At 29.9% G+C, this 17,625-nt stretch overlaps 2 protein-coding genes across 2 annotated transcripts; both read left to right on the forward strand.

The window, feature by feature from the left end:
• The first annotated feature begins 1,555 nt into the window (after nt 1–1,555).
• LOC123212492 (NAD-dependent protein deacetylase SRT1) lies at nt 1,556–7,908 on the forward strand. The gene is made up of 14 exons (XM_044631657.1): nt 1,556–1,829; nt 2,809–2,838; nt 2,938–3,030; nt 3,764–3,883; nt 4,139–4,239; nt 4,446–4,554; nt 4,888–4,967; nt 5,150–5,228; nt 5,627–5,680; nt 5,932–6,028; nt 6,337–6,419; nt 6,708–6,775; nt 7,142–7,244; nt 7,322–7,908. The coding sequence occupies exons 1-14, from the start codon at nt 1,731–1,733 to the stop codon at nt 7,601–7,603; spliced, it is 1,398 nt and encodes a 465-aa protein (XP_044487592.1). The 5' UTR covers nt 1,556–1,730; the 3' UTR covers nt 7,604–7,908.
• A 4,729-nt stretch (nt 7,909–12,637) lies between these two features.
• LOC123198786 (nuclear transcription factor Y subunit B-like) lies at nt 12,638–14,172 on the forward strand. The gene is made up of 2 exons (XM_044613592.1): nt 12,638–12,695; nt 13,505–14,172. Exons 1-2 carry the CDS (start codon nt 12,638–12,640, stop codon nt 14,170–14,172), a joined length of 726 nt encoding a protein of 241 aa, XP_044469527.1.
• The last annotated feature ends 3,453 nt before the right edge of the window (nt 14,173–17,625 follow it).

The raw sequence follows: 17,625 nt of genomic DNA on the forward strand, positions 1-17,625 counted from the left end.
CAACCTTTTGACTGTGTCAAAGTTTAGTCCAATTATAAAAACAAAACCCATTATGAAACCAAAAGCCACCTTGATGCAAGAAATAGTAAGCCCATGCACCTTTTATTTTATTTCAATTTCAAAATATGGTCACCACAGCAATGATGATAAAGCTGCCCAAATTTGAATATTTTGAACTTCATAAATTGAACTCAAATTTCCATGTGATAAACATTGAGCTTAGGGTGGCTTAGCTAGTTCAAGTTAAATGAAATATTTGAATTTGAATTAGTTTAAATTAAATATAAAATTATTTTAAATTCAAATCAATCATGAATTGAGGCTGATCTGGATTAAACCTAGCCCCAAAGGCATCCATCAATCTTATTTAAAAGGGCAATAAGTATGCACAAGAGAAAGGTTCAAAAGTTATGAATAAGGATCATTAATAGGATTGACAGTTTAGCACATACTCATAAATGGCTTCATAGGCTCATATGCATATAATTAATGGTAAATAATAAATACCAAGTAACTTCCCATATAAAAACAGTAGTGTTTTTCAAAATGTGCCGACCGTGGACATTTTTCAAGCTTTGTTTAGGCGTTTTGCATTGGTCCTTTCAAAATTTATTTGACCCTTATTTTACAATTATTGGAGTATGCCTATTCCCTCCTCTGTCTATTTCAAAATCAATGTTATTTGACCTTATTACATTTGGATATGATAAATGGTCAATTTAGGAATTATTCAATCAAAATTTGTCAATCAAAATTTGTCGTATATAGATTAATGGTGTCAATATGATGTAATTAAAATTATAATATAAATTTTAATTGATATATGACAATTACAACAATTCTAACCTTAGGTTGAACCATTATCTAATACTATTTACTTTGATTCAATATCAAGTCAATATGATTTGATAGATAAAATAAATTTTATTTGTAATTTATATCAAATTTATCACCACTTTTTAGTCAAATTCAACCATCCAATTTGAGCTTTGAAACATTGTTCGTAACATGATAACATGTCAATTAGTAGTATGTATTAATAATAAAATTATGTTTATACACTTTTGAGTATACATATAATGCATAATTATGAAATTGCGTGATTTTGAATTAAAAATAAAGTAACATATATCTCTATACTCAATTGTATATTAAAAAGTGTATACATATAACATTACCAATATATTAATTATTTGTATATGCAATATCACTCCTTTTAGGGAAACAATAAAACCATGTGCATAAACAATATGAATAATTTTATGTACAAATAATAATATATCATCATGTGATTAAATATTGTTTTATCTTTAATTTAAAAATATCTTATCTTATGATGATACATCATTATTTATATATAAAATTATATATATTGTTTATATGCATAATATTATTATTTAGGAAATACCTCTATGTTGTATATGAAAATTTTTCTTTTATCTATTTTTGTAATTAATAGATGAAAAAAAAAAGAAAAGGGTATAAAAGTAATTTTAAAAAATTCCTTGTATGCAAGGTGAAGCTTAGTTGGTATATTTGCTTTTGGGGTCTCCTTAAAAGAAGCAAAGGACTTCTAATGCAAGTGCTTTTGAGCGATAGGAAACAAGAAGAAGAACAAAGAAGAAAAATTTGTAAAAGAAGTCCTTTCACACACACACTCTCTCACTCTATCCCTCTTTTATTTGCTTTGTATAGAGAGAATTAACAATACAGGTACTATACAAACAGCCATGTCTTTGGGCTACGCAGAGAAGCTCTCTTTTATAGAAGATGTGGGCAACGTTGGCATGACTGAACTCTTTGACACACCTCAACTTCTGCAAGAAAAAGTTAGCTTTTTCACCTTTTTTCCATCTGGGTTCTTGTTTTTGTTCCTGTTTTGAATGTAGTTTTGTTTAGTTTTATGATTTTGTTGTGCTTAGAATGCTACCGTTAATGTTACTTAGGTTTCAAAGGTTGGAACTTTGGTTGAAGTATTGCTGCAAATATGGGGTTCGAGAGTTTGTTTATTTTTATATTGAGTTGTTTGTGGAGATCTGGCATCTGGGTATTGGTGTCTGTGATGATTAGAAGTGAGTTAGTGGGGTTAGTTTGGAAATTTATGACTTTTTTGTGTTGTGGTGGTGGTGGTGGTTATGGCGTGATGATTGGAGTGACGTTGATTAATTGCATGCAAGTTAGTGGAAATGTGTATATGGAGGAAATATGTTGACTTGAGAAATAAGTTGTGGTTGAAGAATTATGGTGGAGAGAATTAAATCATGATTTGAGGGAAGTGTTGATTGGAGTACTGTTGATCAACTGTATGGAAGTTAACAGAAATCTGTAAGTGGGAAGATGTATTGACTCAGAAATTAGTTGTAGTTGAAGACTAATCATGGAATGAATTGAATTGTGCCTTGAGTCTTTGATTGTAAAAGGAACGCATTACAGGTTTTCTTGAGATTTTGCCTAATGTGGATCTAGAAGTGTTTTGTGCAGAGATGAGACTAGGGCATTGAATGGTTATGCTGTTTATATGTCTACTATACATAGTTACTAAGGTAGAGCAGTTTTGTGTTTAGTTTTAGGCTCAGATGGTTAGGTAATATGAAGTGAAGCATAATGAGAATAATCTAATTTTTCCCAAAAAAAAAAAAAAAAAGAAAGAAAAAAAGGATGACCGACATGCTTTTGTAATTAAGCTGTGTTCACTGAACGTGCTTGTGGTTCTTCTCCAAGGTTTTTGATTCTCAGTAAAATGAAATGATATGTTGTGATCTTGCTTCTAATGCTAATCTCAAATTTGTTTCATGTTTGTAATGGCAGATTGAACAGCTTGCCAAATTAATAACAAAGGTTTGAACACGATAACCTGCTGGTGGTGGTGGTTGTTATGGACGTTTATCTGTGATTCATCCCAATCAGCCTCTTTAAGATTTTTGTTTGTATTTGCAGAGTAAGCATCTAGTAGTGTTTACAGGTGCAGGGATATCTACATCTTGTGGTATACCTGATTTTCGAGGTCCCAAGGGAATATGGACGCTACAGGTGATAATTGTGAACTTTATTTGCTCAAATGAATTAAATGAAGTCCTTACTCTTTTTGAGGAGAATGATTTTCTCTATTATTATCTTTGTAAAAAATGATGGGTAGGCAATATCTGACAATTGTTTGACATGTCTCATATATTTCTGCATATATATTTTGTATATGTATATATATTATCAAACCTATAAGTTGATGATGGATATATTTTCAACCGCTTGATTACAAACATCTGACTCAGCAACTGTTTAGCAAATCATTGTGGTATGAATGTTGGCATTGATTTGGTTACTGATGTTTGACTAGGACAAAATTACCTGGACTGGAGTATTATCTATTTCCAGCCTTTCACTTTTATATAGCTCTTATTAGTAATACAACTTCCATATTTCATAAAAAGAAGAAGAAGAAATATAGATATGATATAAGTAGTAACAATGAGTTTTTTTTTTTTTTTAAAGATGCTTATGAAATTATATTGTAAATCACTCTCAATCACCAGCAAGCTGTTCCGTATTTCTTATAAAAAGAAGAAGAAGAAGAAGAAAACTAAATATGATATTAGTGGTAACAATTTTTTTTTTTTGTCAAAATGCTTATGAAATTATATTGTAAATCACTCTCAATCACCAACAAGATGTTTGCAAGTTTGTGTTGCTTGCTGTAGCTGTGCAAATCTATCATTACTATATTAACTTATTTTGATTTTTTTGTTTTTTTTATTTGCAAATGTAGCGTGAAGGCAAACCCTTGCCTGAAGCGTCCCTACCATTTCATCGCGCAATGCCGAGCATGACTCATATGGCGCTGGTCGAATTAGAGAAGGCAGGCATCTTAAAGTTTGTTATTAGTCAGGTAGGTCTTTGTTATTCATTTCTTTAGGCTTATGCTGCATATTTTCTTCATGTAGGAGTATATTAAGTTTGATGATGGAGTTTGTTATTCCCTGCTGCCACCTTCAGTTTGTTGATTAGGTTTTTCATTGAGTTCGGATGACACCAATCGTTCATTTATATTACTACATGCCAATGAGTCATTAATTCTTCAGACATGTACACATCTTAGCTTGGTTTTCTGATTCAGTATGTTATTATTACTTCTTAATGTTAGAATGTAGATGGCCTCCATCTTCGCTCTGGAATACCAAGAGAGAAACTTGCAGAATTGCATGGTGACTCCTTCATGGAGGCTTGTCCTTCATGTGGAAAAGAGTAAGACATGATCTTTATTTGAAACATATGATTTAAATATATATATGTAACCTTTCCTTACCAATTGATTATTTTTGAAGTCCTCATGTTGTGGTTATTATAGTATTCTGGTTCTGAAAAACAACGACATATTTCAATGCTTGAAGTTTTGTTGAATATGCTTTTTCTTTTCAAATTTAAAATATAATATTATTTAATCTTTGAAGGTATTTGCGTGACTTTGAGGTGGAAACAATTGGATTGAAAGAGACATCACGACGTTGCACTGATATAAAATGTGGAGGAAAACTTAAAGATACGGTCCTTGACTGGGAGGTAGCCCCTTTTTACTGTTCCATCTTTCTGAAAACTGAAGGAATTATATGTCTGTCCTGATGTGTTATCATTTAACCTAGTCGTTTCTTTCTAGTAGCATCAGTGTGAACTTCTTTCAGTGAAGGTGTATTGAATGAATCTATTTCTTTATAGGTTTTTATTTTTTTCTGAAAAGCAGTAGTTTTCATATTAGCAGACATGAATGGCGTAATTATGCAGCTCCAATTGGAGCAAAATTCTTGGTACAAACAGCTTGCTTGTGGCCCTATTTTAGATCTTTAAAATCATTCAAAATCCAAATAATCATATGAAGAGTTTTTTCTCTCTGTGCAGGATGCACTGCCCCCCAAGGAGATGAATCCAGCAGAAAGGCACTGTAGAAATGCTGATGTTGTAATGTGTCTGGGAACTAGGTATTGAAGATTCCCTGATTAATAGGTCTATGATTAGTTTCTTTAACATGTATTTTATGTTGTGGTTCCTGAAGTAATCAATGTGTAACATGGTAAAGACCAATGCAAATTTCTTTCATATGCTTACCATGTACATCGTTTGTTGCATCTTCTGATGGTCATACTGCGATTACTCTATGCAGTTTGCAGATAACTCCAGCGTGCAATCTGCCACTTAAATGTCTTAGTGGTGGGGGAAAGATTGTTATTGTGAATCTTCAGGTACTTCCTCTTTTCCTTAATTGCATTAACAGCTTTTGAAGCATTTTCTATTTATCTATTCATCAGATATGGAGAAGATATATTATTTTTCTAAATATGATCTCCCAATTATATTATTATGTTTTGTGCCTCAAATAAGAAATTAAGGGGGAACTCAATGAAGCCAGAAATTGGACAAAAGTAAATTTGTCTGTTGACCGTGACATCCCATCCCATAAAGACCATTAAGATAGATTTATTTTACCGCTGTTGGGATTTATGTTTAATCATATAAAAATTTGTTATCTAATGAATATTGGAGTTTTGCTTTTCGCTGTTATAATTATAATAAGACTGTTGCTTTCATATATCAGCTTTTGACTAATATCCATGTAATCTTTTATTTCCTGTTCAATCAGAAAACGCCAAAGGACAAGAAAGCAAGTTTGGTGATCCATGGGCTTGTAGATAAGGTACTGTCATTTGATTTTTTTTAGTGCCAAGAGATTTTAATTTCTTTCTCTTGCTTCGTATATGCCTTAATCCTCTCATGGTTTATACATGCACTGCAGCTGAGCTTCTTGAAAATCCATTATTACATGAATGCCAATATATGGTGTCTGTTTGCTATTTACCTGGAGCTTATTAGATCATATGTATGCATTAAGTTCTCTGACATGACTGTCTTCATAGATACATGCTTTATTAATTTAAACAAGAACAGGTTATTGCAGGAGTCATGGACTTGCTGAATTTGCGTATTCCTCCATATATTAGGATTGATCTTTTCCAGATCATTGTAACTCAATCCTTGAGTGCAGGTATGTGTTGCTGGGCTTTTACTCGACATATCAATCATTCCATCCAAGGCACTGTGTAATACATGTACATGCGTGTTATGCATGTGTTGCCATCCACTAGGCATAATGTTTGTTTTGGAGCGTAAATGGGACCTTTGGTTTCTATTAGATTTGCCAGTAAACCCTATCCTTTGGGCTCACCAGCCACATATGAAGTGACCCAAGATTGGTGGCTATCTGAAACATATATCTTAAAATTTATTTGTATTGTCTTGCAATTTTGGTTTGATTTATTGCTTTCTCAAATGTTTCATTCACTTGCATTACAGACAAAAAATTTGTGAACTGGACTCTCAGAGTCGCAAGTGTGCATGGACAAAATGTGCCACTGCCATTCATCAAATCTGTGGAGGTGAATTCACTTTCAGACTACATTCTGATTATTTTTCTCTAAAATCAATGTCTAAAGTCCTTTGATATGCATCGAGTTCTTTTTAATTTTACCAAAATTTAGTCTGGTGAACTTTAGTAATCAAGCAATAACGGTCTCTAAATGCTGATTTTACTAGCTACTGTCTACACTGAGTCACTTTATATTTCTTGTCTTGATGCCTGTTTCAAGTGAGGCATTGCAATTGCCTATTCATTGTATCGTTTTTAAGCCTATTCTTCCCAACTTTCTGCTTTATCCGCATCACAGGTTTCCTTCTCTGACAAGATGAAGTACAAAATAGCCAGTCTAGATAAGCATCCATTTCAGCTGAAGAGGTAAATTTAATCCTATTATAGATACATGTATTGGGGATTGAAATATGTCATATAGAATTTTGTGTAACCATACATGAATCCCATCTGGGGAAAATTATTTAGGTTAGACAAGCAATCAAAATCAGAAAATTAACTCGGTGTTTAGCTTCTGTGAGAGTAATCACCATGGAAATGCTCCTTATTCCACTTTATTATACAAACAAGATCATGTTATTTTGAACACATAATAATTTATTTCAACCTGAGAATCATGAGCTTGTGCAATTGGATTACTATTTTTTTAAGCTATAAAGACAGGCAGTTTCGATGTCATTACATACATTTTTTTCCTACTTCTTATCTTCGTGTTCTTTAATGTTATATCAGGAGAACCATTACTACAGAAGTCTTTGAAATCATGTTGAAACTCAACTTTAGTGATGGTTGTGTTTGTCCATGCACCCAAATCACTATCCCTTTTGATTTTAAGGTGAGAAGCGTTAAAACACTCAATTCATTAATAATTTGCTGTAATGGTTCAGTCTTATATTATTATCACTTGTGCAGGTTTCAGCAAAGAGTTTTGAACCTGACAAGGAGGCAATATTCCAAAAGCTAAGAGAGACAGCAACACAAGAATTCTGCTGTGGGCAGATTTCCCTTCTTGAGAGGAAGGTTTTTTCATCCCCCAAAAGTGAGACTGCAGTCTATGCCATTGTTACCAACATCAAATGTTTTGAATCTCATACTCTCACCAATGGCGATCTCAAATGGCAAAAGGGAAGTGTGAATGGTATTGAAACATCTCGGAAACGATCAAACAGTCGTAAGCGTAAATCTCGACCATAGACAACAAGGCTAGCCATTTGGGTTTTGTACATACTTGAACTTTGATTAGAATGATTGAATGAATCTCACAGGTCACAACATATTTTGCTGAGTGAATTTTGTTAGATGTTACACTCAGTCTCCCCAGCTATGGATAGGATAGCCAGAAACTTGCTATAGCAGATTATGAACACATTAGTTTCTCATAGCAGGCATTTCTCTCGTTTGCACATTTGTAGTGATGACTAGAATCGTCTCACTGGAGCTTGTCTTTCTAAAGATCTTATGACATACATCCATTTTAATTTACTTATGGATTAGATCAATTTATGTGTTATATAGAAAAATTAATCACAAGCTTGTATTTGATCAAGAAAAAACTGATATCAGAGAGGATTCTGATTCCAGACAAAGACCTTGCATGATTGATTTAAATTTTGATACTTTTGAAGTATAGATTGTTTTTATAAATGTTAAAATTAGGACTAGTTTTGATACAAGCAGGGCCCGAATAAAACTTTGTTTGAGAATGGTTTGAAACCAAAAGTTTTAGTTCAAGATTGTTTTTAAATAAAAAAGTTGAAGTTTGAACTCATTTCGAACACAAAGTAACTTTAGATTTGGTGACTTTGATTTGAGTTGACTCAAATTTGACTAATTTTATGAAAATAAGCCAAATTTTTTATTCAATAACTTTAATTGAATTTAACCCCAGGTAAAATTGCATAATGGTTAGGGATGTAAATACCCTTAGGCCTAGAGGCCAGCACCAGCTTGACTGAGTTATGCTTGGGGTGTGTTTTGAAAATGCAAGCTTGGTCTAGTTAAAATGATCAAGATTCTTTTAGGGTGCGTTTAGTTAAAGGATTTTAAGATTACCTTGATAATCTATCTTTTATTCCCTTGTTTGATTTGTCAGTAATAAAATATTACAGTAATCTTCTATTACCAATGCTGATGTGGTAGGTAATATAGGTGGTAATCTGATTACCACCTTCACCTTAGGTATTTAAAGATTACTGGGATAATCTTGAGTTTATTATAGAAAAATTATTATTTATTAATTTTTTGAGATAAAAATAAATTTATTTTTAATTAATATGACAAATAATATAAAAAATATTTAAAAATAATTATATTCAAAGGCATTTAAGTAAAATAATTTACTAGTAATCTTTTATTATCTTTAACCAAACACAATAATTATTTATACCTATTAAATTTTATCAAACATAGTAATCATTTATACCCAGTAATCTTCTAAGTAATCTATCTTCAAGGTAATCTTTCTATTTTAGTAATCAAACATTACCGAAACCAAACGTCCCCTTAGTATTCAACATTTTATTTGAATTACGAGGTTGGATGTAATTTTTTAAGAAAAATGATTTGACTATCTATGACAATACTCACAAGTCCTTATAAATACCTTACCCAATTACTTGAATGACACTTTCAAAAGCGAAAAGTTATAGAGATGTTTCTCTATCTACAAATATAACGAACAAATTCATTTTAAAGACATATTAATAGTTCAAAATTAATCAATGGAGGGGCAAGATAAATTCAGACGCAATCCCAACAAACTTGTTAGAACAAGCTCTGGTATAACTTCTTTCTCATTTTCTTTCAATATGTTATTCTATATAATTCATTTTTTATGTTTTTTTTTCTTTTTAATTTTTTTTTCATGTTTGTACATAGATATTTGATTTGATTTTTTCACCATTTAATGTGATTAAATTCAAAATCAATGATACTTTAACTAAGTTTTAGTAAAAAGTAACATCATATATTCATACATCATATTTACTTTTTCTTTTTGTCTTATTTTTTTTATAACTTTTGTTCATATATTATATTTGTTGATTTGTTTCCATATCTCATAAAAAATAAATAAATCTTTCTTTGTTTTATGGAGCTTGGTACTAAAAAATTAACCCCTTTAAAAAGAAAACATTTTTTTTTCTATTTTAAAAAAAAAAATTGCCTTTAAAATTTTCTAATTTTATTATAAGATTTTCAGTTAATAAATATTTATTTCAAAATGTTGACACAAACTTTTCCTTTGAGATGGAACGGTGATTAAAAATTTTCTAGCTATCGTAACATAACATGGTTTATTTATTTTTTATTTTTTAAAATTTTAAATACTTTCAATTTTGAGCTCATTATTAAAACCTAAATTCTCTAAATAGACATAGTTGGCAGGCCCTTATTGATCATAGAGCCCGCATATGTAGTGTTGAGTTGCCCTGTTAGCTAACATGTCTTCTATGGAAGGGTATGACGTGGCCTTTCGATATCTCATATGACAAAGGTTGAAAAAATATGTTTCTAAAGTTTGCAACCATTGTGGGTTTGGGTCCACGCAGATGACTTTATTTGTCACACAGTATTTGATCACGTGTTTATCATGTGGAGACCTATTAACCAAACCACATGCAATTGATTTAAATCATTTAATACAATACTAAATTTTGTAAATTCTTCATCATTTTATTGCTATAAAAAGGGCTACACATGCATTATTTTCTCACATATCTTCTTTGCAAGCTTAGCCATCGCAACTACCACCTTAGCCTCTGCTACCATAAATGTCACCATCAACACTGATAACGTCAACAACACTGACAACAATGATAATGACCCTAGTGAACAACAAGAAGTCATCGAACCATTGTCATACATTAGTTGCAATCAAAGTCAATATGTGCCTATAACCAATGTGACTTGCATCATGCGTAGAATACTCCCTCCTAATGTCAAGATTTCCAACAATGCGAAGGAGTTTGTCCAGGAATGTCACAAAATAAATTCAACTTTGCTACCAATGAAGCTAATGATTGTTGCCAATGTGAGCAATGTAAGACTATGATGACAGAAAATCTTATCTGGGCCATGAAAAAGTTGGGTTTTGACAATTACATCGAGACTCTTACTCTTTATCTAAGTCACAATAGAGAGAGTGAGGGTCGACGAAATTCAAGGCTCACACATCCCATTATAAGGCACAACAATTAGAATCATAGGCAACATTGGATGCTTGGGCCAGTTTACAACATAAAACCTCAATTAGGCTTTTATAATCCATCGATTGGGGCATACCTAAGGGATGACTTGGGCTCCGGATCAAATTTAGGTGGATCCTCATCCCAAACAAATAATAAGTTGCCTAAATTTTGATTTTTTTTTTTTTCCATTTTCTCAATTGAAGTGATGAGTATAATGGGATATTATTAATTTGTCCCCCTAGTTATTGTAAATCGAAACTATTAATAGAAAAAAGTTTGAGATTTTGCCATTTTGGTGTTTTTATTAAGCTTGAATGAGTGTAAATGAATGAACCCACCCACACAAATCACTCACTCTTGTGTTCACATTTTTGTGTGATGGATTTGTGCTTGCTTATGGCCTCCTTATATATAAATTGTGTTTGCATATAAATTGTACAATTTTCATTTGACTAATGAGACAATCCTCAAAATGATATAATGTAAAGTTAGATCCAAATATTTAAACAAGTGACATTCGAACCCTAAATGTTTTAATATAGTGAGATTTTCATCCAAAAATAATCACCATCAACTTAATCCATTATCTAACACAAAAGAAAATCTTGTTCTTATCTAATTATAAGAAAATTAAATAGAATAATAACTAAGTTTAATAAATATAATAAAACCAAAAATGAACTTTTCATAAAAATATATTTTCCCAACAACAAAAAAAAAAAGATAACTAGTGTTTTGATTAAAAATAAATTATAATAAATTTTCCAACATATAATAATTAAAAATAATAACATATAAGATGCTTCATATTCGATTTTGATTTATTTTATAAAAATAAGTTTAATTCTTTGTTTTAACTTAACTTGTTAAATTTAAACTCGGACCGTTCAAATTGAATTCAACTCTAGTTAAACTTTCTTAACATATAGAGATTTAAACATCCGAGCTTAGCCCGAAATTGACCGGCTACCCTTAAGGTGTATTTTTAAAATGCAAGTTTGGGTTAAGTTAAAATGAAAATGTGTCTTTTATATTTTATCATTTTATTTTAATTATGAATTTGGACGTAATTCTCTTATGATATTTGATAATATACGTCATAATAAATTGAAGAATGTAGCTTTTAAACTTTGACCTTCCGAAATTTTACTTGGTTGAAGATAATATAATCAAAGGTGAGGTTAAGGCTCTCCAAAGTTCAGACTCAGCCCAAATAAGGTCTGATTGTTTAAACTCGAGGCCATGAAAGTTCCTTTACACCCCTATAATTTGCTTCAATTACTAAATAATTTTATGCATTTCAACGTTCGTTTAAAAAAAGCACATTAGTTTTTTTTTTTTTTAATTCATCTTCTAGAAACCCTAAACATAAAATCTTCTCTCCTTTTAATTAATGGATTCTAACAGATCCATTTAATTATGGTGAAAACATAAAAATTACACCTATTCATTTGATTCTCTTTCCAAAAAAATTAACCTACTTTTCTTTGTTACCTAAAAAAAAAAATTACCTTCATATATAAAAGAATAACAAAATATTATAATAATATGTGTTTCACACGTCTATCGAAATGACTCTTATTAATAAATGAATCACGATCATATAAAATAAAATAAAATATAAGATTCGGTTTGATCACTTCATTTAATAAACTAAGAAAAACCTAATATCATATTATAAACTAAAAACGATCAAATTTAAAGAATAATATATATAATTTTTTGTCACAAAATAATGTACGAGAAACTCCCGATATATAAGTTATGCTTAGTATTATGATATCTTTAAATTATTTTTTAATAAAATATACATTTATCAATCAAAAGTCTCTGTATCCCAATTTTTTTTATTTAGAAATCATTTTATTAAAAGAAAAAAAAAAACCTTATTTATCAACCGACAACACTCAAAAGTCCTATAAATAACTCACCAAATTCACAATACACTTTAAACAACAAAAATCATAGACAAGGTTTGTCATAGACAAAGTCTGTTTAACAAATTCTTTTATAAGTCACTTTATTAGTTCAAATTTAAGTCATGGAGGGTCAAGATGGATTCAATAACAATCCCAACAAGTTTGCTAGAACAAGCTCTGGTATAACCTCTTTCTCATTTGGTTCCAATACAATATTTTATTTTATTTTATTTTTTGTTATTTATTTTTTCATGTTCATATGTAGATATTTGATCTTATTTTTTTTTTCACCATTTAATGTGATTAATTTTAAAATCAATTATATTTAACTAAGTTTTAGTGAAAAATAATGCGATAATTTGAACACCTTATCAAGTCTTATCTGAGTAGAATTTTCATTGTGACGGTATATATCTTATTAATTTATTGATCTCTTTGGATATCTCGTGAAATAGAAGTAATGAGTTTTTTTTTTTTTCATATATTATATTTATGATCTCTTTCGATATTTTTTAGAAAGTATATAATTTATTTAATCTCTTTTAACTTGGTACTAAACAAAATAATCCCTTATTTTTATTTTAAAATTATTTTTTATTTTTTAAATTGCTTTAAAATTCTTTAATTTTATTTTTTTATTATAAGATTTCCAACTATTTAATATTTATTTCAAAATTTTGAAACACTTTTCCTCCAATATTTTCTCATGATTATGACTAATCTATCTAAACCAAACATAATTTATTTATTTATCTATTATTTTAAAAATTATCTAACATAGTTGATTTTAAATTCAATAAAAGTTCAAATCTAAACAATTATGGTTGGTTGGGCCATTATCGGTCATGTAGCCCATAGATGTGCTGTTGGCTTATCCACTTAGTTGACAAGCTTAGACCACATTCAATTTTGTAAATTATGCATCTTTTATTACTATAAAAAGGGTTATACATGTACTAATTTTTCTCATATATTTTCTTTGATTTCAGGTTTGTCTACTAATTCAAAGGATGAATTTGATGCTGCGATTGCCACCCTAGCCGCTACTACCATAAATGTCACCATCAACAATGATAACGTCATTAATGCTGACAATAATAATAATGACCTTAGTGAACAACAAGAAGTCATTGAATCATCACCATGCATTATCCGTAGTCAAAATCAACATATGCCCATAACAAATGTGACTCGCATCATGCGCAAAGTACTCCCTCCAAATGTCAAGATTGCTGATAATGCGAAGGAGTTTATCCAGGAGTGTGTCACCGAATATATTAGCTTCATTACTAATGAAGCTAATGATTATTGTCATCATGAACAACGTAAAACTGTGTCGGCTGAGGACCTTATTTTGGCTATGGAAAGACTGGGTTTTGACAATTATGTTGAGCCTCTCATTTGTTATCTAAACCGCTACAGAGAGAGTGAAAGTCGAAGTAATTCAAGTCCTAAACAACCCATCACAATGCATGACCATCTGGATCGTCGACAACCTGTTTACTACATAGGGCCTCAACAAGGCTTTTACGATCCATCAGCTGGGACATACTTGAGAGATGACTCTAGCTCCGGATCAGGTGCAAATGGATCCTCCTCTCAAGCGAATAATAAATTTTCTGGTTTTGATTTTGATCCATTTGTTCAATTTAAATGATGAACATGTTGGGATCATAAATTTAACCCCTTTGGTAATTGTAAATTGAAACTATTAATAGGAAAAATGTTGAGATTTTGCCATGTCGGTGTTTTTATTAAACTTGAATGAGTACAAATGGATGTACCTACCCATACAATCTCTCACTCTTGCATTTACATTTTTGTGCAATGAATAGATGTGTGCTTACTCATTGCCACTTTATATACAAATTGTGCTTGCATAAAATTGTACAATTTTTCATTTTACTAATGAGATATTTCTCGTAATAATATAAAGTTAAACCAAATATTAAAAAACAAGCTCAACCTTCAACTTGTTCAATTTGAGTTTGAGCAATTTTGATCAAATACAATTCTAGTTAAAATTTTATATTGGTTAGTAGTTTAAATATCTTGAGCTTGGAGTTTGGTTTCGACTAGGTTATGTTTGGGATGTATTTTAAATTGCAAGCCCGGGTTGGATTAAAATGATAAAGTGTCTTCTAGTTATAATTTTGAACATTTTACTTGAATTATGAGGTTAGATATAATTCTCTTACTATATATGATCATTTATAATATAAAAGGATTCCAAAATTTTACCTTCGTAGTAAATGTTGAAAAAAAGGCACCAAAAGGTGAGGCCTACCAAAGTCCAACCTGGCCTGAATAAGGCTTGATTGTTCAAACTTGAGGCTAGGTAAATATTTATTTTTATATCCCTATAATTTGCTTTAATTGTTATAAAATACTTCTTTATTTCAAAAATTCCGAAAACAGGGTTTAGTTTTAAAATTCACTTCTGGAAACCCTAGATGTAAAATCTTCTCTCATTTAATGAATAGATTCAAAGATATCTATCTAATTCTGGCAAAAACGTAAATGTTACACGCATACATTTAATCATCTCTCCAACAAGTCAACCTTCACATTTGAGTGAGGCTATCAATTGGGCCAACTGAATCATGCATTGCTTGTCCAAGCCCGAACCTTTAAAAAAAATTTCAGGCCTGGTCTCTTTTTTTTTCCCAAGTTGGTTCATTAAAATTTTTGAGCTTTGGGCCTCCTTCAGGCTGTTTTATAGTTTTGAAAACCTACAAAGACCCCTATCAAGTTTGAAAATTTGACAAATACACCCCTAAAAAGTTTGAAAACCTTACAAACACACCCCTGTCCATTGTCATAAATTTTCAGACACAATGATACAACAGCCTGGTTCATATCCATTATTAAAAATTATAAACGAATAAATTTAGAAGAGAGATTAGTAGTTCAAAATTAATACATGAAGGGCCAAGATGGATTTAGTAGTCGTCCCCTTTTCAACAGCTTTTTTATCTCTTTCTATATCTATTGAAAAATAAACAATTTTTCCTTTGCCTTTTTCAACTTGGTAATAAAAATGTTAACCCCTCATATTTTTAAAATGCCCCTATATTAATAAAATTTGATTTTTATTATAATACTTCCAATTAAAAACTATTTATTTTAAACATTTGAAACATTTTTCCTTCAAGATTTTGTTGTGATTATAAATTTTATATCTAACCAAAAAATATATATATATATATATTTATTTATTTTTTACTTTTAAATTTCCTAATAGCTTTGATTTTGAGCCTAATAAAAATCTAAATAATCTAAACATTTGTAGTTGGTGTGACCCTTACCAATCATGGAGCCCACATATGTTGTAGCGACTTATCATCTTAACTGTTACGTTTTTTAAACAAAAAATATGACGTGAGTTTTTAATATTTTATATGACAAAAGTAAAAAAAAAAAAAAGATGTTTTTAAGAATTATAACCGTTGTAGGTTTGAGTTCACTCAGATGATTTGATTTGTCACGTGAGGCTTGATCACATGTATATCATATGATACTCAAATGCCATGATGCAACTATCATGTGAAAATCCAACCAACAGAAAAAGAAATAGATTAATGGTGTGACCAATTTGGCAAGCTTCAACCACATGAAATTAATTTAAATTATTTAATATTTTACTAAATTTTGTAAATTCTTCGTCATTTTATTGTTATAATAGAGGTTATACATGTTCTCAATTTTCTCGTCTATCTTATTTGATTTGGCGAAATGATTATTTTTCATCCAAACCTTAATATAAAAATGAATACACATCTATAAAAGGTCAAAAATTCAAACATCCACTCATAAGATAACTTCTGTTAAAAGTAAAAATAAAATTATCATTTTATCATTAAACTCTAAAATTCTAAAAATTTATATCATTATGGATTCTACAATATCTATCTAGTTATGATAAAAATATAAAAGTTATGTCATATATTTAATTTTCTTTCCAAAAAGTCTGATTTTCCTTTTTGCACTTACCCAATTGGGATAATTTTACTTCTTACTTGTATATATTATAATAATAATAATAATAATAATAATAATATATTATTATTATTATTATTCATGTAGAAATGAACTATAAACCGTTATGATATTTAATAATTTTAAATTAAAAATAAAATAAACAATTATATTAATTAATTTTATAATGATATGTCAAATAATAAAGATCTCCTAAGACAATATAAATTCCTTTATACCTAAGTCTTTTCAGTGATGAAATCTACTATATAAATGTAAGTATGTAAATATTTGTAATTCATAATATTAATTTTCTAAGGCACACTAGGGGTTATTTGCTATTTAAAAAACTCCAAGGAAACTTTGATAATACACCAAACTTTAGGGGGTTGATGGCTTCAACTTTTTCCTCTATATACGTACAATAAACAACTCACCATTGGTCGAATTGAAACAGGATGTCATCTTTATTTATTTTTAACATTTTTAATTCAAGATTTTCTAGAAAATTTTCTATCTATCCAAATAAAACTTATTTATTTATTATTAATTTTAAATAATAACTCTTTCAATTTTGAGTCCAATAAAGGTCCAATCATCAAAATATGGGTTTGTGTGACGAGACCTTTAATGGCCAAAAGACTCAAAAATGTCGTGTTGGCTTATGCTGTAAATAAAATTATAACGTAATATTTTAATATTTTTTATGATAAAAGTTTGAAAAAAATAATATTTTTAATATTTGTAACTGACTTGAGATTGGGTCCACTCGAATGATTTTATTGGTTAGATAACACTTGATCACGTATTTATCATATGATAATCACTTGTGATAATGCAGATATCATGTGAAGACCCAACTAACAAATAAAGACATAAATTAATGGTATGACAGTGAATTCCATGTCAGTTATCCAATGAATTTTGTAAATTTGGCAAGATTAGACTGTATGCAATAAATTTAAATTATTTAATAAGTTCCTAAAATTTGTAAATTGTCCATGATTTTATTGCTATATAAGGGTTATACATCTACTAATTTTTCTCACATATCCTCTTTGATTTCAAGCTTATCCACAAACTTGAGCAATGACTCTACCGCTGCGGCTACTACCCCTACCTCCGCCACCAT

This window comes from Mangifera indica, chromosome 1 (assembly GCF_011075055.1).
Source record: "Mangifera indica cultivar Alphonso chromosome 1, CATAS_Mindica_2.1, whole genome shotgun sequence".
Taxonomy (NCBI): domain Eukaryota; kingdom Viridiplantae; phylum Streptophyta; class Magnoliopsida; order Sapindales; family Anacardiaceae; genus Mangifera; species Mangifera indica.